Consider the following 21517-nt stretch of genomic DNA (forward strand, 5'->3'; position numbering starts at 1 on the left):
CACGCACGCTCTTCAGCCGCCCTGCTCGAGGCTCACGCACGTGAGAAATCACGTGTCCGTGTTCATCCTCAGTATCACAAGAACAGTCAGAGAAACGACGTTTACCACTCAGATGCCAGCCTGAGTCTTGCCCCAAAAAAGCTGTACGGATATAAGGGAGCTGAATATTTAACTGCCACAGGAGAACAGAAGAAAGCTGACCTATTACTTTTCACAGTATTTTTCATGCCTCAGTTTTAAACTATTTTTGGTTCTGTCTCCTCCCAGTTAACTAGTAAGGAGGATGCTGACAAAGAAGATATGGCGGCTGCTGGGCTGTGCAGAATCAGAGGGCCCCCTGAGCTGGGGTTTCCTCAAGAAAAGCACAGGCCCACTCAGGCACGTGCCCTCTGTCTCTTGTTCCAGACGAGAGCGAGGCTGTCCATTCTGACTGGTAGGAGCAGGTCTGCAGTAAAATGGAAGGAATACACACGAGCTGTCAATATCCTCAAGATTTTGGAGGGCCGTTAGGGATGGGGAGGAGAGACAGACCGCAAGCCCAGAGCCCCTCCTGCTCTGTGCCTGGGGTTGCTGAGTGCTCTGTGAGCTGGGGCGAGGTGTTCCCTGTCCAATACACGGGAGGAGTGATGTTTGGATTGTCTCTGTCGGGCAGGAAGAAATTAAGTTACTGGAGGGTATTTTAACAATTTAAAATTTCTCTCACAAATTTTCCTGCGACCACGTCTCTCTATTGCAACCTGCTGTAAGATAGTATCTGATTAAGCTCGGACATATTTACTTAGGCGCTTAACGTTTATGGTCAGTTTTTGTGGAGAGCTCTGCAAACGTGCTACCTGAACAAAGGGAAGAACCAGCACTAGCGCCAGTCCTGGCGTTAACATTGGCCTCCATTCCTTCCCAGAGCAGCTCTCAGCCCTGGGGTGTAATCTGTTAGGCAGTCAGGTACAAATAGTGTCTTGAGAAGGGCTTTGGATAGCAGGAAGTGATATCTGGACTATACCCATAAATTCTTACTTAAAATACTTGGAGGCTATATGGAAATGGGTAGTTTTTGATAATTGCCGGATGCTTCCATATCTCAATGCACAAAAGGCAGTGGCAGTTAAGGGTATCCATTTTAAGGTCAGATTGGGTCCAACCAAGTTGCTTAATCTCTCTAAACTTCTGTTTTCTCCATCTGTAAAATGGGGATAATGAGAGACTTTCTGGAATTGCAGGAAAAATTACTCATAGGTTCAGAATGTAGGTACAGTGCTTAGCATCTATTCTGGCTCATGATGAAGTATTCAATAAATGGCAGCCATTATTAGTATTAATATTTGATTACTATTCATTCAACAAGCAAGTATCAAGTACTTATTCTGGGCCAGGTGCTGTGCTTTGATTCTATTCTAATTCCAACAATGTAAAAAGTATATATTGGCACACATGTAAGTCAGGACCAAGGGTAAGAAGCAGAGCTCCAGGGTATTGACTCGAACCGTCTAGGAGTATTCCAGCTGTCACAGAATATCAACTCTTTCTTGATCTGCAGATGTATAGCTGTGAACAATTCCCCTTCCTCGTACCCTATGCTCCCTGCCTACTCAACAGCAGAAACACCCACGATTGCTCCAAGAGCAGCTGTCCAAAATCACTTCACAGAGAAAGATCACGGCTGGGATGGCTGGACACAGGAGGAGCTGCTATATAGGAGGCTTGCAAAACCAAGCCAGACCCAAGAGGGTAAATGAGGAGGCTGGATGACTCGCCACCTGTGGCTGCTGCACCAATATTTACAGCTTCTCTGTCATTAGGATGGCAACGACAATCCGCCTCGAGAAATATATCATAACGTCCAGTGAATTTCCTCCCCCATATCTTGGAAGTTTGGGAGGAACTGTAATGGATTCCAAACTGTTTTGAATTAACAAAAAGAGCTTTTTCCTGTTGCCGAGTTCCAGCTGGAACCCTCCTAAGCTTTTCTCCACCAAACAGCAAACGCCCAAAGGGGCAAAGTGTCCAGCGGAGTGTCCTGGGGCTTGTCAGCCTTACTGAGCTTTCCACTTGGCCTTGGTTGCTGGTAGGTTTGGGGAGTCTGCTGGTGTGGCTGGCATGAGCCCGTGGCGCCAGCTGCAAACATGCCCTTGCTGGAGGCAGTTTTATTACGCTCGACGCCACCCATCCAGGCGGTGAGACGAGAGGCAGCGAAGGAAGCTCTTCCCTTATCACGAGGAAGCTGTGCTTCTGGACTCTGGGCCCAGACCTTCAGGAGAACAGTGATGGGGGTGCAGGTTGGGGCCACCGACACAATGAGGGAGGTGACCACATCTGCCAGCCAGGTGGCAGAGGGGACACTGGGAGGTGACAATTAGGACCCCTGGGCTTCCCCCCTAGTTCCACTGCTCGCTTAAGTCGCTAACTCTCTCCTCTTTCTGTGGAATAAGAATAAAAGTACAAGAGAATTGTCAGGATCTGAGAGAATGTAAGGGACAAAGTGCTGTCCTGTGGTTCTGGAATTTTTTTTTTTTTTAGTCTCATTCTTCTTGTCTGAAACTCAGAGGAGAAAGAGAGAGAGAGGAGAAAACTTTGAGAAGTAGGTCATCTTCCTCAGCAAGTTTGGTGTGAGAGTTGAATAAACAGCAGAGATGCTGAACGCCAGGCCAATCTAAGGACCAAATCTAACAGCATCAGCAGTTTCCAGGGTTGAAGCAGAGTGACAGTGATCTTTACTACTGCAACTCCAGTTTCCTCCGCAAATACTTAGTTGGGTCAAACGAGGTACTTTCATCCAAAAATCCCCTTGGGTCCTCTGGGGATCCCCTGCCCTTAATCTCCCTAATTCCTCATCACCTCACTCTTACATAATGCCCCTCTCCCCATCTTCCCTCCAGTCTAAGGTCATAGCCTTGACCAGAGCGAAGCTCTTCTGTGATTCTAAGGCCAGCTTAGAAGGAGGTCACCGGGATCCCTGCCCAAAGCGCTTCTTTCCCAAGTCGCTAAAGCTATCTGTAGGCTTCAGAATAGACTGCAGAGGAGAAGATAATCCCTCTTGTTAAGAACAGGTAGGATTAGAAATTTGTTTACTGGGTCAAAACTTCTTGTTTACACGAATGTTTTCCCTTTCTGGAAAACCCAGGATGGGAATTGAGAAATTATAAGTTGTACAACAAATTATATGTTGTACTCCAATAAATCACAATCTGGGATGTTGGTTTCACCATCTACAGATGACTGGGATGCTGATCCCCTGGAACCCAGTCTTTGGATCAGGAATGACCACAGCAGTTCTTTCTCTGGCCTCTACTCAACCAGCTTCTCTGGGTAAAGAAGGAAATCAAATTCCTGGGTGTTGAACAAACACAGGGTCCCACTGATTCACTTTTACCTAGTGCCCGGAGGTTGCCTTCATCTACAAAAGCAAACTTTGATCAGGGAAGGATCTGCCTTTTGTGATATGGGAACTAGTAAATGTAAATTCATTTTTTTTTAAAGGAAGTCTAAAATGATTCACAGGGTTTTCTTCTCATTATAACCACAGATATAAGATTTTAAAAATGTATGACTGGCAGCTACTTTCAGATTTCTGTCTCTGTTGTGAGGATGTAATGAAATCTGGATATTGGCTACTGTGAAGACACTCTGGGAAACACTAAAAGAAACTCGTTTATACATTTAAATGATACCATTTTTAGTTTTCATAATTGAAAGCCAAATGATATCATTTTTAGTTTTCATAATTGAAAGCCAAAGTCTGCAGTTTCTATGAAATTGAATCAAGTTATTCTTAGCTGTTTTTGACCAAGTCATAAAAATTTTAAAGGCCTAACTGAATCACTGACTTTTAAATAATCTAGCGTGTGTGTTGTAGGACGTATACGGCACTTTTCTAGATGAAATCACACTGTTGTCTCATGTGCCCATAAAACAACATTGTTCAGGTTCAAAAAGCCCTGATTTATCATGATTATTTCTTTCTTTTTTTTTTCTTTTTTTTTTAGTTTCATTCTGAGGCCACAGGGAGGGACGGGATGGGTATCATGATTATTTCTTGTCTAGACCTTTCCTGGGTAGAAACTAAGCATCTTTGAATGGCTTATTTCAAATGCCTCCCTTAGTATCTGTGGTAGGAATATAAACTGGTACAAACTTCATGGAAAAATCATCCGGCAATAATGAAACAAAAAACTTAAATATGTTCATAGCCATCTACCCAGAAATTCCATTTCTGGTAATTTAGAATGAGAAAATAATCTGAAATTAACAGATATTTACACATAAGAAGAATCACTGTAGTAGAATTTAGAACACATTTTCCATAATTTTTTATATTCTTCTCTATAGGTTCTTATAACAAATTATAAGCAACCTAAACATAAATAGGAAGATAATTTAGTAACTAATGATCTTTTATAAAATATGTTATAGTCATTAAAAATGGTAGCATATATTAGAGAAATGCAAATCAAAACTACAATGAGGTACCACCTCACACCAGTCAGAATGGCCATCATTACAAAGTCTAAAATAACAAATGCTGGGGAAGGTGTGGAGAAAAGGGAACCCTTCTACACTGTTGATGGGAATGTAAATTGGTACATCTATGTACCAATATGTTCCATATGTTCCAATTACATATGGAAAACAGTATGGCGTTTCCTCAAAAAACTACAAATAGAGTTGCCATATGATCCAGCAATCGCACTCCTGGGCAGGTATCTAGACAAAAATATAATTCAAAAAGATACATGCACCCCTATGTTCATAGCAGCACTATTCACAATAGCCAAGACATGGAAACAATCTAAATGTCCAACAACAGATGGATGGATAAAGAAGATGTGGTGTATATATACATATATATGTGTATATATATATATATATATATATATATATAAATAAATAAAACGGAATATTACTCAGCCATAAAAAGGAATGAAATAATGCCATCTGCAGCAACATGGATGCAGCCAGAGATTATCATACGAAGTGAACTCAGTCAGAAAGACGAATACCATATAATATCACTTATACATGGAATCTAAAATACAACACAAGTGAACCTATCTATGAAACAGAAACAGACTCAGAGACATAGAGAACAGACTTGTGGTTGCCAAGAGGGAGCAGAGGTGGGGGAGGAGTGGAGTGGGAGGTTGGGGTCAGCAGATGTAAGCTATTACATACAGAATGGATGGACAACAAGTTCCTAGTGTATAGCACAAGGAATCATATTCAATATCCTGTAATAAACCATGATGGAAAAGAATGCAAAAAAAGAATGTATATATATGTAACTGAATCACTTTGCTGTACAGCAGAAATTAAACATCATAAATCAACTATACTTCAATATAAAAACATTTTTTTAATGGTAGCCTATATATATATATACAGTATATGTGCTAGCACATGCATAGAAACTTTTTAGTAAGGGGAAACAGGACTTTGTTAATTCTACTTTATTCTGAGGATAGAGAGCTTTACTTTTCCCTTACACCTTTCTGTACTCTTTGAATTATAAAATGACCATGTATTACTTTTATTTTTTAAAATTAATAAAAAATATTAATAAAGAGTACTAAAGACATGAGAAAATGATTAAGTGAAAAAAGGAATATAAACATGGTATATATAGGATGATTAGGAAAAAAAAATCTTAGAAATATATCACCTGTTAATAATTATATTTCCATCTTTCAATAAAAATAAAATGTGCCTTAAAATATTAGCTAGTTAAACAATACCAACTTGTTTTCTAATCTGGTTTTTCAGAATTGAATCTTTTTCTCCCAATGGACTTCAAATAAACTGGAATCTCATTCTTCTTTGCTGAATTAATCACAGATCCCAGAGGATCAAGGGTCAATTTGTTTAAGTAGTAGATTCCGTCAAGATATCAAAATGTGTTGGATAGTATATTTTTGTTATATTGAACATAACGTAAAAAAAGGGCTGCGGCTTCAGAGTCAACCTGTGCTGTGTTATCTATTCGCACCCTAGTCATGTGAAGGGCAGTATCAGTGGAGACTCTGGGGCCAGACCGCCTCAGTTCATCATCCAGGCTCCATCTCTGCTGGCTGGGTAACTGACTGAACCTTTCAGGGCTTCAGTTTCTTCGTTTGCAAAATGGAACTTCCCTTATCAAAGTTCTGAGAGTTAAATGAAGGTGTGTGAAGTGGTTGGAACACTTCTTGCACACAGTAAGTACTTAATAAGTGTTTGTTACTGTTATCATTACTAATAAACCATGCATCTGATTGCAGAAGCCTTCTGCTCTGGAGTAACTGGACGACAAAGGACTAGAGAGTGGACCGTGCTCTTTGTCAACACGCTGTCTAGTTGCACACAGCTTACATCTACAGGACCCCCCTACATATCAGTTTTCACGCACAGAGGATATTCTGTAGATTACACACAAAAAGCTCACCCGAAGTCCATTTCCGGTGAACGGACCAGTAATGAAAACTGGTCATCTGAAAACAATCTTTATATACAGAGATGACACTAAAACTTTCTTCTCCCAAGTTGGAAACGTGAGAGGCCAATGAGAGTAGCATTTAGTATAAAACCTGGCTTTCGGAGTTGGTTACTTAGATCATGTCCTTGCAAGGCCAAAGGTACAATGAATGGTTAAATAACTCAATTTATTTCTCTGCTGGGTGTTCTCTGGTTCAGACTGCATTCTTAATCACAGCCTACCACCTCACAAAGGTACTTTATGGGAAGCCATCAGAGGACTCACCATGGGAGAGGAGACAGGGGTCAATGAATGTGTGTTCCTTAATTCCTGATCCTGGGAAAGCAACTCAGTGCAATACCTCACTGACGGTGTGGCCGGACCATGATTTGACCACAAACACAGTGGTGCTTTCTCTATGCCAAGTGACCATCATCTTACAAAGCTACACAAGTCATTACATAAATGAAGAATAGATTGGCCTTCTGGAAAGGAAAGGGAAAAGACAAGGAAAAAGAAAATAAAGAGAATAAAAGAAGAGGGCATTTGTCTTCTATGTTTGGATTTGACTTGAAAAAATATTTTGAAGAACAAAAGAAAAGCCCCTGAGTTCCCCACACCTTCAAACAGGAAGTCAATGATATTCTTGCTGGGTATGTCACATGGGTAGCGACACTCCCATGGCATTATCCCATTGGCATTTTCCATATCAAAAGTGCGGTAAGTGCTGAGAGAAAAGGCACATAGCCCAACACTAAGGAAAGTCCAAATTCCTTCAGCCATCCCACCGCCACCCCACCCTCTTTCATGGAAGACCCAAAGAAGCAGCTTACCTCCACTGAGAATAATGACAGCTATAAATATCGCCAAGTCGCTGTCATCTAATTCCAGTGCATTGAACTTCACAGCAAACTCGAACTTGGGCTCCATAAAGTCACCAAAGGGCTTTCGCAGGCTCTTCAGAAACTCCCTCGTCATGAATCCTTGGCCCTCGGATATGAGAACCCCGTCTTTATTCATCAAGGAGGCCAGCATCGTGTAAATGATCTCATGGACGCCATATTTTAGGAGAGTTACTTGGTCATTCAAGTCAAGGTTTACAAACCCAGGAATGCTCTTGGCATACTCTGTGATCTCCTGCACAGCTTCCACGGAACGGAACTGACACCCTTGGAAGATGCGGATGGCCACCTCTTTGCTCGGCTCCTGCAGGGGGGTTATGTGCTTGAACTTGATTTTATCTTCTCCCATCATTAAGGAATTCATATCATAGATCACAAATGGCTGCAAAGAAAAAAGGATGAAAGTGGCTGAGTTGGAGATTTCTAATTCATAGTCAACACCATCCCAGGCTCTTTATATACATTTGCTTTGCTGACTAAACTCACTAAAGTCTAAAACACTTAATAATGAGAAAACACTCATGTCTTGATTAATTCTCCAAATTGTCTTCTGGGACTAAACACATTTCACTAATGTTGGGCTCCCTTTCCTTCCACTTATACTGCAACACTTCACCTGTGACTGGCTAATAGCTCCAATTTCTGTTGTTTGGAGGGTCTTTGCGTTGATTTTTAAAATGATACAAAATCTACTGTTTATTTTGGCTTTCAATGGGATATGTTTTTAACCCACTTTCAATAAAAGAATTATTTCAGCAACTCAGGGTTGAACAGACCCTGAACATACAGTAATCTTGCAGTATTAGATTAAATCTACTCAAATCTTGAAAGAAACAGTGTATATGTAAACTATACTTAACTATTAAAAAATCAGTATGGAAGCAGATTAAAAACACTGAGCCAAGAAAATGTCTATTTCTTTCCTTTTTTTTTCCTTTCTTTTTTTTTTTAATGCTCTGGAAGTAATTTGTTTCAGAAAGAGCAGCTGTATAAGGCCTGTGGGTAAAAGCTGCAAAAGTGGCAAATTAAAAAAGGGGTTGAACTTATTTTTCAATGTATGTGTCCTTAAGGGTCAAGAATCATTAAAACACGTTTATCAGTTACTCAGGTTTGCAACAGGCTGCTTTCAAAAGCGTGTTGTGTTAGTCATAAATGCTTTTTCTCTTTCATTTCCTTGTATAGAATTAACCAAATGTTTGTGGTCCTTGTGAAATTCTCAAGGCTACTCTGAATGAGAAGCAGCCACACTGATATATATGGTGGATCTACTGAACTCTATAAGCAGTTACCCCTCAATAAGCGTTGAGGGTGTCTGGGTGCCAGCTTTGGTTCTGCAGTTAACTACACGACTTCAGAAAAGTCATTTATCTTTCCTAGGCCTCAAATTTCTCAACTAAGGGAAGTGGATTGCATTGGACGTTTCCAACTCTTCTCTTGAGGATATGTAGTTGCATTTCTCAGTAGTGTCTGTGATGTATGCATGTGTGTGAATCTGTGTGAGTGTGCGTGCACACTATGTGTCCACTCAACACAAACTCTCTGATGTACTAAAAATAAAGTTTCTTTTGAGCAGAGGTGCTGAGAAATCTCTCCTCATTGGCAAGAGGAAGTGGATGCAATGAATGACGGCAGTAACCAGCTTCAAGACCCACTGGCTCAGAGTCTAACTAATAATCTCTATAGGAGTCTATGATGTTCACCAAACTTATTCTTTTTTTATTTTGGGTGGGGGGCACACCACACAGCTTGCAGGATCTTAGTTCCCTGACCAGGGATTGAACCTGGGCTCTGGCAGTGAACGCGCCGAGTCCTAACCACTGGACCGCCAGGGAATTCCCTTCACCGAACTATGAAGGCTGTCCTACGCTGAAGGAAATGACACTAATACTAAGGGGTTTTAGATGTTGAGCAGATTCCCAAACTTGCCTATTATTTCAACACCATTCACTGGAGTTCCTCCAGAAACCGTTACTTTTTTTAAACCCAAAAATTCACTTCAATTGTCCTGTTTAGCAAATACAAAACCGCAGCGTAGGACAGATGTGAGTAACCCAAGGGTAAGCTCGCCTGGTGGATCTAAGTCTTCAAGTAAACCAGGAGTGAATAGTGCTTACTACGTTTTGTGGCATTCTGCACCCCCTCCCTGCCCCCTTCAGGTTGATACTATTAATGGGAGAGAGAAAAAACGACAGAGTGGATAAACAGTCCCATCAGTTAACACGTGCGAGTTTCTCCAGAATGCCAGATTCTAATCACGAGAGAAACTGTAACGGAACCTAGGGAGAGGTGGTTTCTGTCCTCCAGGAGTTTTGTAGTGTATTATAACTTATGTTAACAAGAGCTTGGCCTTCTTTACTGCCATGAGAATCTGATGGTACCTGAAGAGTCCACCTGCACCTGAATGAGTGCAAAACCACAGCTATAACATCATCCCCTCTTCACATATGGAAAGACGGTACCTCAGTCTGCCCACTTCAACTTTTGGATGAGCTCAGCCACTCGGCTTCTTGGCACAGAATGGGTACATAAAATTCTTCCACCTCCACGTAAGCAATTTATCTGGAACTATGCCCTGATAAATCATCCTGTGACTCTTCCCCTCGACTTCCCCTGTCCCCTCATATAAAACCCCAGGTTCCTGTTTTTGAAACTCTGTGAGAGTTGCACATAGGGCACAAAATCCTGCTAATTTTCTCTCCCAATTTAACAACAATGTGACTTGGTAACCCCTTGGCAATCGACGTTGGTCAGGATATCCTGGCAGTAAACACTCAAGGACAGAGAAAGGAATCAGTGGCCCCCACCGTCATGCCAAACCATTCCAGTTTTTTTTTAAAAAAGATCTCTTCAGCAATTTTAAAACGTGAACTGGCAGAGAATTCTGGGTATTGACATGCAAATGAACCCCAGGTGGATTTCTCTGTTTTTCCTTGTCATAGCTGACTGTGCTGTTTGTATTGCATTTTTGAAGTCTGCATAGATTCTTTCTGCCCCCACATGCATCTGTCACACTGCAAGAGTGATCCAGACACGATCTGCCTGGAGAGCTGCCTTTCTTTGCCACCAATTCACCAATTCTTAAACTGCAAACAGTTCACCTGCACATTTCACACTGGGACCTCCTTATCCTGAAACAGTGAAAAGACTGTGGCCCACCTGGCTTGCAGAGGGCTGATCTCCTAAAACCATGGGTGGAATTCAGCCTGTGGTGTTTATCTTGAATCATTAATTTAATATATACACTTCTGGTAAAACAGTCCACATAAAATGTACTTCACTTCCACGTTTCTGTATTTTCTACAAAGCAAAGGGAAAGCCTTATATGCTCTATTAGCTTGCACGGTATCACTGGACCATCTGCCATTGGAAGAGGAACCATACCCTCTTCAAATATGGTCTTAATGATTTTACACTTCTAGTTTGGGGCTAACAATGTATTTATCTTCAGACACTATATCAAATGACTAGATAAGCATCTTTCCTTAACAGGAAAGAGTGCTTAATTACGTCTAGGACATTATCAGGGATAGATCCAGGCTTTGTGGGGCCTGAAACGTACACAATTGTTGAGTACATTTATGACAACTGTTGGGTTCAGTAACACAAATTATAAGAACAAACAGTTTAGGCCCTTCCTTGAGCACTGGAAGGGGCTCTGTACAAGGCAGAGGCCCTGAAACCTCATGAGCTTCATGGTGAACTGGCCTCTGGCTTGTTGTAAATGCTTGCACTTCTCCTATTTTGGACAGACCAGTAAAAGGTCAGAATGGAATGAAGAAAATCACACTGGAACACATTTCTCCAGGAAAACAAAAGGGTTTCTGTAAGAAGAAGTTAGTTTTCTTTGGAGAGATACATCAAGTGTAATTTATTTTGATATATTTTGATTTTCAAAAATGGCTCCACATATCAAAGCCAGGATGGGATCAAGGGTACTGTTTTTACACATAATTAAAATTGGTTCTAGATCTATTGCACACCTCCTGTGTATAACACAAAGATCATGGGGAAGCTGGCTTACTAATGAAAACAAGTAGAGTCATAAAAGTTTACTTTTTTTGAATGGACAGAGAGAACGATATTGTTTCTTCATAGCCCAACATCAGCATTTTACTATGTGAGTTGTTTTAGTGATGATACATGAACGCGCTAACTTTATAACTCCTTTTGAATAATCAAATGGCAAGCAAGAGGAGATAAATGAGCAAATCAACTAAGAAAGCACACATTGTTCTGGTGATTTCTCCAATTTGGGAGAATGAAATTAGTGCAGGAGACAATCACTCGGTAACCACGTTAGAGTTAAAACTGGCCTGGGAAAAGCGGTGCCCCATCCCACAGGGCTCTCCTGGCAGTCTTAGTTTTCTTGACAGATTAGGGCAAAGGCTCAAGGGAGAGAATTGAATTCTTAAGGCCTATCTTCTTCATGCTGTTTTGTTCTTCCTTTTTATACTTCTGACTGGCTTTTCATCCTTTGACACACACAATTCTCCTTGATTAGCTGCAGTGGGTGAATGTTAATCCAAAATGCATTGGTTGGGTTTCCTCAACTTCTTTCTGGTTTCTCCCCTGTTGTGCTTATTTCCCTCTTGTTGAGAACCATGGGGTTTAGAGAACTAAAGGGTCTTCAGAAATAACCTACATCACCATTCTCTGACTAGGTGCGAATAAACTGAAGCCAGAGACCTTCCAAAGTCCAACAGCTATTTATAGCAAACCCTAAGCTCATGACTAATTCTTTTCTCTTTCTGTTACTTTCTACATAACTTCCCCACTTTTGCTTTTTTAAATAAAATGACTACTCCGGGAGGAATTGGAGCTTTTTAACTCATATGCTGGGATCTTGGAGGCAGTGCCCTTTGAACTATTATTTCCTAGAGGTGCCAATTAAGTGCTGTATGTGATCAAAGTTAAGTTTGAAAGTGTCTCAAATGTAATCTTGTTTTCCTGCATGGTTTAGAGATTTAAGACAAATGGAAACTTTATAGGAAGAATTATTCTCACGCTAATGAACCAGCACACAGCCACAGCTCTTAAAGAAACATCCATTGCTGGCCAAAATGTTACTCAGCTGGCAAATGAGGGTACTGGCCAACTGAGTCTAATCATTAAAAATGAAAAAAAATTCAAATGCTTTCCTTCGTAACCATATAGAATATTATCTTTTAAATTTACTGTCTGAAAGAACACCATCGGTTCAGATCTGTTATATCTTTAGTTATTCCTGACAGTATTGGAAATAAAGAAATTTACTTTTTTAGGATGAATATATGGATTAATGATTCCAGGGGCCCAACTTCTTTAGTCACCATCAAAACAAATCAGCGCTACCATTCTGCTCTTTATTTATACTGTGGTTCCTAAGGCTCTTTTCTCTGAGGATCTGTCTGGTCTCTTCCTCCTCAGGGGAACAAATACCAGTTCACTCAGGCTTTTCCACAGTGAAAGGGGGGAAGAGACCACACTTTGTTTAGCTGTGAAGTGTAGGATTTAAAAGGACAGATATCTTTCCAACAGTTTGAGTTACTAGATTTGACGGCCCTTGTAAATGAGAAAATTTAAATGAGTACAGAACTGTTTTCACAAAAGTTTACATTTCCATACTGGTTTTACTATTTGTAAGGTTCATATTTCACACACTATTTAGAAGAACCATTTTTATGATGGCACCAGTTTGCTCCTGTAATTATAAAAAGTGACTCCACATATACCCATCATAAGCAATAGAATGCTTTGGGACCCAAAGTCCAATATAGTACAAATAACAAGTTTTATTCCTTATTTGCAGACAGAGTGCAGCCAGGAGGGCCTCACCGTCTCTCAGATATGGAGTGAAAAGTTGGCAGATACACCAAGGGTTTTTCTATTTATTGTTTTATGACAAACCATGGCACTGAAAATGGTTTTTGAAAACCACTCTCTATTTATTTTCATCAACAAACACGGGATCACATGACAATGACACACCCACTGTGATCATCACATCAGGGTCATAGTCAAACACTGACAACTTCCAAAGTCCATTCAGTTCTCAGGTTGCCTTCAGGAGACAGAGCACCCTAGTTCTAGCATATTCGTGGTTTTTAGAGTTCAGCAGCCTCTCTCAAAGAAGGGGCCGGGCTGGAACAAGCCATTGAAAGGGAAATAGACCGGGGAGAGTCAGTTCCATTCCTATTTGAGGGTGGCTAAAAGGGTTAGTGCTCCTAAAATTTCTTCTTTGGTGATCCACACCCAGCGATTCCATTTCCCATTTTTCCCTGAGCCTAAGGTTCCCAAGCATTATTCTTTGAGGCAAGACAATGAAAGTAGGGCCATCATATCCCAAAGATATGATGTCAAAGTTAAAAAGACAGGAAGGGAGTGGGGAGCATTTAATTTATCTGTTCATTTACCTGCTCTGCAAGATGCAAGTGGCATAAGAGACAGAAGAGAGTTTAGTGGGAAAGGGAGAAGTCCTGGCTGGCCTGGAGGCAGATGCTAGAATTGTGCCTGAGAGGAAAGATTCGCAGGCACTTCACAAATGAGACAAAACAGGCAATGGTTAAAATGCGCAGGAAGGTAAATTTAAAGAATGACCTCTTCAGTGAAGTAATTTCCTTTTCCAAAGGTTCTGGGTAACTGGTTGTTCATCCACTATGCTGAGTAGCCTCCCCCAGGCTTGACTGAACCAACCCTAACAATCTCGGTTCAAGCAGGGTGTTTAGTGAGACCCAGATTGCTCTACTGCGCCAGCCTCGGCCCCTTTTCCACATCCCCCATCCTCTCAAGAGTCCACACTTTTGCAAAACTTCTCCTATCAATGCAAATCTTAACTTTCAATAGTCCTGGCCAAGAGATAACGTAACAGCCCTGAGATAGATGCTATCAGATGAATAACATGACCACGTAAGATAAAGAACAAATCTCTAGTCTCCGTTGGAAACCACATTTTGATTTTTTTCCCTTTCCCAGATCCTTCTCTGAACTATTTCTTTCCACTAGTGTTTAATTTGATTTTGCAAGATAAGGAGAGAAGAGAGAGCCAAACAATTCTATTTCAGTTTTGTGTAATCAGGGGATGGACTATTCTAATTTGGCCCAGTCTCTCTTTTCTTCCCAGACCCTAACAAGAGGCAGTTCTGCCTCTATCCAGATCTTTAATGATGTCCAGGTTGGTGAGCAAATCTTGGGCTAGAGGCCCTCTGATGAAAGTCCAGAATTTCAAAGGGCATAGGCAGCAGCTTTTAATTCAATTAAGCAAATATATTCTGAGTAACTATTACAGGCAAAGCACAGTCCTAGTTACTATAGGGGGAAAAAGGACAAACTTGAGAAGCCTATAATCAAGCATTTTGCAGCCCTATCCCTTGAAATAGCTTAATACCTATTTACCCCATAAAGAGCCTACAATTACCTTAGTTTTAACGCAAAGATTTAGAACCAAGGAGTCGACTGGAGAGAGCTTTTAAAGTGATTTACGTGGATCGGGCTCTGGGCCCCCTGTAACACCAGAGAACAGTATGCTGGCCACCAGAGTGTAAATTTAAAATCTTGACTCCTAGGGAAATTTCTTTTTTAAATGCTTCCCTCTTATCTTTCAGGTACTGTTAAATTAATAGGATTTCCAGTGTGGATTGCAGGTCTGGATTCAAAGATAAAGAGAAGGTGAGAAAACAGTTCCTGGAAACTAAGGGGCTCGAGGCAAACTATGGAGTAAACACTGTGCTCTGGGCTTTCCCCGTCACCAAGCCTCTCCCAGCTCAGGGTCTCCGGCAAGATTCCCTGTCCCATGGGGCCCTCAGCGCAAGCTGCCTTCAATTGTTAACCCTGTTTAGCCATGTCACTGATTTTCCTTTTGTTTCTCTACTTTTAAATGAAGACTGTTTACTTTCTGTAGTCAAATCAGCTATGGAGCGGTCACTTGCTTTTGGTTTGCTGTGCCCTAATTTTTTCATTTAAAGAATACATAGACTCAGCTTTGCTAAGACCTATAATCTGTTGCCCTGCCCTATGGAAGACAGTGGCCCTCCTCACTAGAATTCAAGAAGAACAAAACAGCACAAGGAAAATTTCCTGACTGTGAATGTACTCAGACAGCAGAACAAGGTGGAAAATTCCTGCCGTTCTAAATATCCATTAAAAAAAACCATAACTCAGAATGCTTTCCCAAGGTGAAACTTCCACAGTGTCTATGTCAACCTGGCCATTGCTGGCTGATGGGCAGGACTGGCTTCCAGGAGGAGAACACACTCAAGTAGAGGCACAGGGCCTGCGTTCTGGTGTTGCGTCTTCCACATGCTAACTCTGTGACCTCAGGACAAAGTGTTCACCCTCTCTGGACTTCGGATTCCTCATCTTTAAAAAGAGGATAATAATAGCAGCTGTAAGGTAGTCATGGGTCTTGACCATAATAAATGTGCAAGATTTAAAAAAATTATAAACAACTGGATACAGGTATAATACTGTCAGAAAACCCACTGCCCTTCTTGACATTTGGCTTTTTATGCAGCAATATCCCACAGCAGTTTTCTTTTTCTATTAGCTGATTCTACTCTTATGGTTTAGCTAAAAGGAAAGAAAATAACACCTTGAAGTAGTCATCAAAATACATTTACGGGTGATAAAACTTTCCCCCAAATATAACTGAGTGGGAAAGAGTTACACATTTCTGTCCAGTAATCACACACCTCCCCGCAGGTGTTCATCTGAAAATAAACAACAGCATAAAAAGGCTTTCAAGGGTTAGGACAGTGTCTTCTGAATGCTCTGTGGCTCCTACTACCCTAGGGACCTGCTGCAGAGTCAGACCCTACGTGTGAAAACTGCGGTACAGAGATGTGACCCAGGTCACAGTGCAAGTAGATGGCAGAATTGGGGCCAGAATTCAGGCATAGTTATATTTTGTTTTAATATAATTCCAAGTTGCTTTCTCAGCTTCCTATCAGGGAAGCATTCTGCTTCTTGGAAAACTTGACTCAATCACCACTGTACCCCACTCTGAGTTTCCTAAATGGTGGTCATCCATGTGCCTACAGATGTTTGAGAATCCAGTGGGGTAGCCCAGGCTGCTCAGAGCCTCCAAGAGGATAAAATTCATACACATGATAAAAGAACAGAGTTTCCAGTTCCCAAGAATAATCAAGACAGTGCTATAAGGAAAGAAATGTGATGTAATACCCGAAACGTATTTTTATGCCCCACGGAGAACAAAGAGGTAATTCGAGTAGTTCTGAATGATACAATAATGGGATTGACTACCTTTTCCAAACCTAGGTCAGGCCCTTCCCAGAGAAAAGCAGAGCTGTTTGAAGGCATATAGATGTGGTCAGTTATTTTGATGACAAGAAAAGACATGGATCCTGAAAGAGTATGGTGGGATGAAGGAGGTTAGAGTTCATTTGTGCAAGTTAAGATGACCTGTAGCTTTTTATGCTATTCTCAAAAATTTTATGAGGAGAACCTGAAGGAGTTTTTCCCCATTTAAAATAATGTTTACTTACCCTATCTGAAAATACTTCCTTTCCTCTGTTTCAGTCTCAGCCTGCGGTAGGTACCAGCCAACAGCTGAGTGGTACTCGTGTGTGTGTGTGTCTGTGTGACAAGGTGAGTCATTTACTCAAAGGAAAAACAACAACAAACCCGGCCACCCCAAATGAAGACAGCAGAAGAGAACTAACTGATTTGTCTGTTGTCTTTCCTGTCAAGATCGCCCTCGCCTTTGCTTTGGTCAGCGGGAAGGACTTTATGTACGAGTCATACAAATGTTTCGCCAGGGCCCGGAGATCAGCAGACTCTGGGTTCAGTTGGTCAATATCACTGGAGATCTCCGCCAACAGCTTCTCCTTCTCAGCCTGTGGCATCCGCCCAAACCTGATGGCTACAGAGGAAGAGAAATAGCAGGATGAATTATTGCTTTACTGTATATATACATCACAACTTCTTTTTCCTTTCATTCATCGATGGACACTTAGGTTGTTCCCACGTCTTGGCTGTTGTAAATAATGCTGTAATGAACACTGGGGGGTGGGGGGAGAGTCAGTGGACTGAGTTGAATCGTCTTAAAAATGTTTTTGTCCTTTAACATCTAAGGGGTAAATGTGCAGTCATATCAGGCTTTTGACAATGAGTAAGGCTTTGTCTCGTGGTCGGTTTTTCCACTTTTAACTTGCTTATTTTGCAGCAGCTGTAGCCTGTAAACACGACGTATAACACTATTGCTTTTTATATGAATGTTGCCAATAAGTTATGTTTTTCCACCTCTCTTTCTTGAGGGGAAATGTGCACATTTGGAGGTTTTGCAGGATTTGGCAACCTAATAACTATCATTTTATTTTCTAGCTCCTCTAAAAACAAGGAGCAGCCTTATCACCATTATTAAATAATTTTTAAGTTGGAGTAACACTTTTCAAACTATCTGTAGAGGATATTTAAACATTTGCCTAGGTTCTTTCCAAAGCTTGAGATGAGCAAGACAGCACGGCCTCATCTGACTCTGAAGTCTTACTTGACATCATTTAATTCATTCACTGAACACCGGTTTGACGGAAGACCCTGGCTCGACAGACTGGACTGGGAGACACAGGATGAGAAGGGCCTAATATAAAAGAGCCTAAATATACACGGATTATTCTCTCTCTCATGTACTGCTCTTAACCAGCTTTTTCCTTTCCACCTAAGCAGAGTGTCAGCTTCTGACACTGGTATGATCTCCCCCTCTCATGCTCTTTCCTCCACCACGGGATTTCATGGAAGAGTCGTCTTCCCTCTCCGTCTCACTATTTACTTCCCAACCCACTGCACTCCAGCTTTCCCTCATTTAAATTCACCAAAACTTCACTCTTAAAAGGCCCTAAAGCTTTTCTCACAGTCAGAGCCAGGGGCCTCTTCTCAGCGCTCATTCTGCTTGAGCTGCCCAGCTTCCTCCCTGTCCTTCACAGTGCTGACCTTCTCCATCCTCTTACTTCAAATTTTTCTCACGCTGGTTTCTGCTTTTCTGGCCCTCCTATCTTTCCGCCTGCTATTTTCCAGACCTCTTTGATGGCCCCTCTTCCTTCACTTATATTCTGCTATTCCTAGTTCGATCTTCTCTCTAACTCAGAAAATGTGCTAATGACTGCTACGCTCTCTTTCCTGAGACTTGGATCCTTATTTTTCGCTTTTTCCTGTGTTCCTTTGCACATGCATGCTGGATATTCCTTAAACACCTCAAATGCAACATAAAATCAAACTTTTCATTTTCTCCTCCAAACTGTCTCCTCTTCCTGTGTTCCTCTCTTGATTAATACACTCTATCAGCCAAACTAGACACCTTGAATAATCTTTGACAACCTCTCTCTCCTTGGACACTTGTACTCCTCAGTCGCGGCTGTGATATTTCTCTCTGTCATTTCTTCTCAGTGTTCCCAATGTCTTAGTCCACAATATTGAACTGGTCTTCTGATGGATTTCCCTGATTTTTTCCCTCTCTAACTTCTTTTTACTGCTATCAGTAGTTTGGTTTTTTGGTAATATAGGTGTGAGCGCTCCCTTGCTTTATAAGAATGTGGTGCTATAGGAAAGGTAAGAAACACAGAGAAGAGGAAGAATGGGGAATTAGAAGCGGGGTGAAAGAGAAGGCACTTGAACTGAGCCTTCAAGACCGCGTAGTATTTTGACAGGGAATGGAAGGACACAGTAAGCAGAGCCCCACAGGTGTCCTATCACAGTGCGATTTGCAGGAACAGCAAAGTCCACAGTTCGTCCGAAATGTAAGTGGAAAGGGCAGCAGTGGGAAAAGGAGGTGAAGGCTAGACTGTGGACGGTAACGAACACCCTGCAGGTATAAGTACCACAGCTGCCACCTGCTTTAGGACTTTTTACTTTATCATATTTTCTGAAAGTTAACATTTGGGTAATTTTTCCTTATACCACAAAGAAGACTAAAGAAACGAAAAGTAACATATTGCAGTTTAAATTTATCTGCCATTCACGGATTTTCTTTTTTGCAATACACATCAGCGCTTCTGTTTACAAGGAAGAAGCACTACCTTAAAAATGCCGAGTGCCACAAAAATCCGTGAAACCATTTTTCTAGAATTTTATGAAGCTGCTAAAAATTATTTTGAAATGCTTTCATTTTTTTTAAGTAAAAGAAAAAAATCCATCATTTATATAATAGGGTATCCTAATCAGTAATGCTAAGGTTTCAGTAACTTTTCATATTTATAAAAAATATTATTTTTGTCCAAACTCAATGGTATGGGGAAAACCTAGCTGAATGTCTCATAAGTAATATAAATCAATTCTTCTCTGTTTCAGATTATTTTTTTTCAATGCACAGCCTACACATTATTTTATTATTTAGTTCATCCACAAAAAAGCAGCTCTGGAATATGAAATATTCACTAGTCAAAATTCTTAATGACAAAATTATCCTATTAAAAACAAAGACGACACATTTTTAAAAATATGATTAATGTCAGGGATCTTGACAGCAGGACTTTAAAACAGAAATTGAGCTTTGAAAAACTGTAAAAATGTGTGTGAGTATCCATTTGACTGAAGAAGCAACATTAATCTGCAAGAGTGTTTTTATTAAGATTCTACACCATCACTATTCCAAAGTGTAAAACAAGTAGTAGCTGATACAGTGATCACTTAGGAATTTGGGTCTTTATTTCTGCTTTACTTTCACTTAGAGCTTTCCTCTAAAGGTGGTGTCTAGACAGGGCACTGAGCTGACTGTGTTGGGACGACCCAGGCAGACTCTGGAGCTGTCAGCAGGATTGAACGTGGTCTAGAAACGATGGATTGTTAAATACCAAAATAACTGGAACTTCGTTTATCCTGATCATTACAGAAAAACAAAAAATTTCCTCCCAAAGCATATCAGTCCAACATCTGGGTGCTTCTTCTACCTAATGCTGGATATTTGAGAAACAACTATGTATCCAACTGGAAGAATTCTGAAATCGTGTCCTTCTACGATGTTTAGACTACATGTCAAGTCAAAACGAAAGTTTCATCTGAAGATGGAACCATATAACATGAACATTAACCAGATATACCACTTATACTTTCCCTAGCCCAGACTGCTCTGGATTTGTATTCTGGGGTTACATCCTTACACGATCATCAAGCATATGGCCTTGAATTGCTGAGCAACTGATCAGAACATATGGAGGCCCTGATCCAGGCATATGAATTCTATTTTTATGGCATCAAAACATTCAGATGGAAACTTTTACATTCAGGCAAATGACAGACACCTAGATATTTGGAAGACCGTGGCACTGTCTGTAAGACATAGACTAGCTGGTTGAAAAGCAAGGTAGGCTGTTTGATTTACGTAGAATCATAGAATTTTCAAAGTTGATAGGACTTAGCAATCACTGCTTTTAGTGATTTTCCAACAATAGTTCCCAGGGTCCTTAGGGATCCTTGAAGGTGACTTTGAAGCCTCCTTCGAAGCTGGGAGCTGGTGGCTAACCAGGAAGCTAAATGCACTGAAGGGACTGAACAGAGAGCAAAGAGCAGAAGGAAAAGTAACACAGAAAAGAGAGAATTCACTTCGGGGGATGTTCATTTCTTCTTGTGAGTACTGCGAACAGCGAGAAGCACATCTGGGTATAAACTAATCAAAACCTACTTGTTAAGTTCCCCTTCATGTGTATAGATCAAATGAATGTTTTCTTTTCAGTGCAACCCATTCCCATCAAAACCCTTGAAAGGGGATTTACTTAGTCATGTTTGCAATGCTGTAGATGCTGAACTGCATGTCTTTGATGCCATGACATTTAATTTCTTTCTCTGTCTCTCTTTCTTCCTTTCCTCCTTTCTTCCTTTCTTCCTTCCTTCTCTCTCTCTCCCCCTCCCTCCTTCCCTCTCTCTCTCTTTCTTTTTTTGCCTTTGCAAGAACTAACCAACCACTCTTTACCAAGACTGCTCCTCTCTCTAAACAGAGTAAGCTAATTGTCATGAGAAGTCAAAAGATGACTTTATTATCAAGTTCATGATATCTTTCTTTGACTTTTCTGGAAAGAGAAAATTATACCATCAATACTATATAGGTTGGACTTTAAACATTATTTGCCTATAAACAATAATCAATATATATTTCATGTGAATGTGTGCAAGAACAGGAAATATATTTTACATCAACATGAAAAGTGACAATTTTTAAAGGACCAAAAAAAAAAAAATAGCATTAAAAGCAAAA

At 40.8% G+C, this 21517-nt stretch overlaps 1 protein-coding gene across 7 annotated transcripts in view; it reads right to left on the minus strand.

The window, feature by feature from the left end:
- PPARG (peroxisome proliferator activated receptor gamma) overlaps window positions 1–21517 on the minus strand; it is a 121454-nt gene that overhangs the window by 9778 nt on the left and 90159 nt on the right. For 4 of the 7 annotated variants that reach the window (XM_057705272.1, XM_057705275.1, XM_057705273.1 and 1 more), the window contains 2 exons: window positions 16998–17197; window positions 7273–7723 (listed from right to left, as the gene is read on the minus strand). In XM_057705272.1, the coding sequence (XP_057561255.1) occupies window positions 7273–7723; window positions 16998–17197 (651 nt within the window). Of the gene's footprint in view, window positions 1–7272; window positions 7724–15434; window positions 15676–16820; window positions 16912–16997; window positions 17198–21517 lie in introns of those variants that run through there. The other 3 variants (XM_057705276.1, XM_057705277.1, XM_057705279.1) reach the window with 3 other exon arrangements.

The sequence above is a fragment of the Hippopotamus amphibius genome, chromosome 13, assembly GCF_030028045.1.
Source record: "Hippopotamus amphibius kiboko isolate mHipAmp2 chromosome 13, mHipAmp2.hap2, whole genome shotgun sequence".
Classification (NCBI taxonomy): Eukaryota; Metazoa; Chordata; class Mammalia; order Artiodactyla; family Hippopotamidae; genus Hippopotamus; species Hippopotamus amphibius.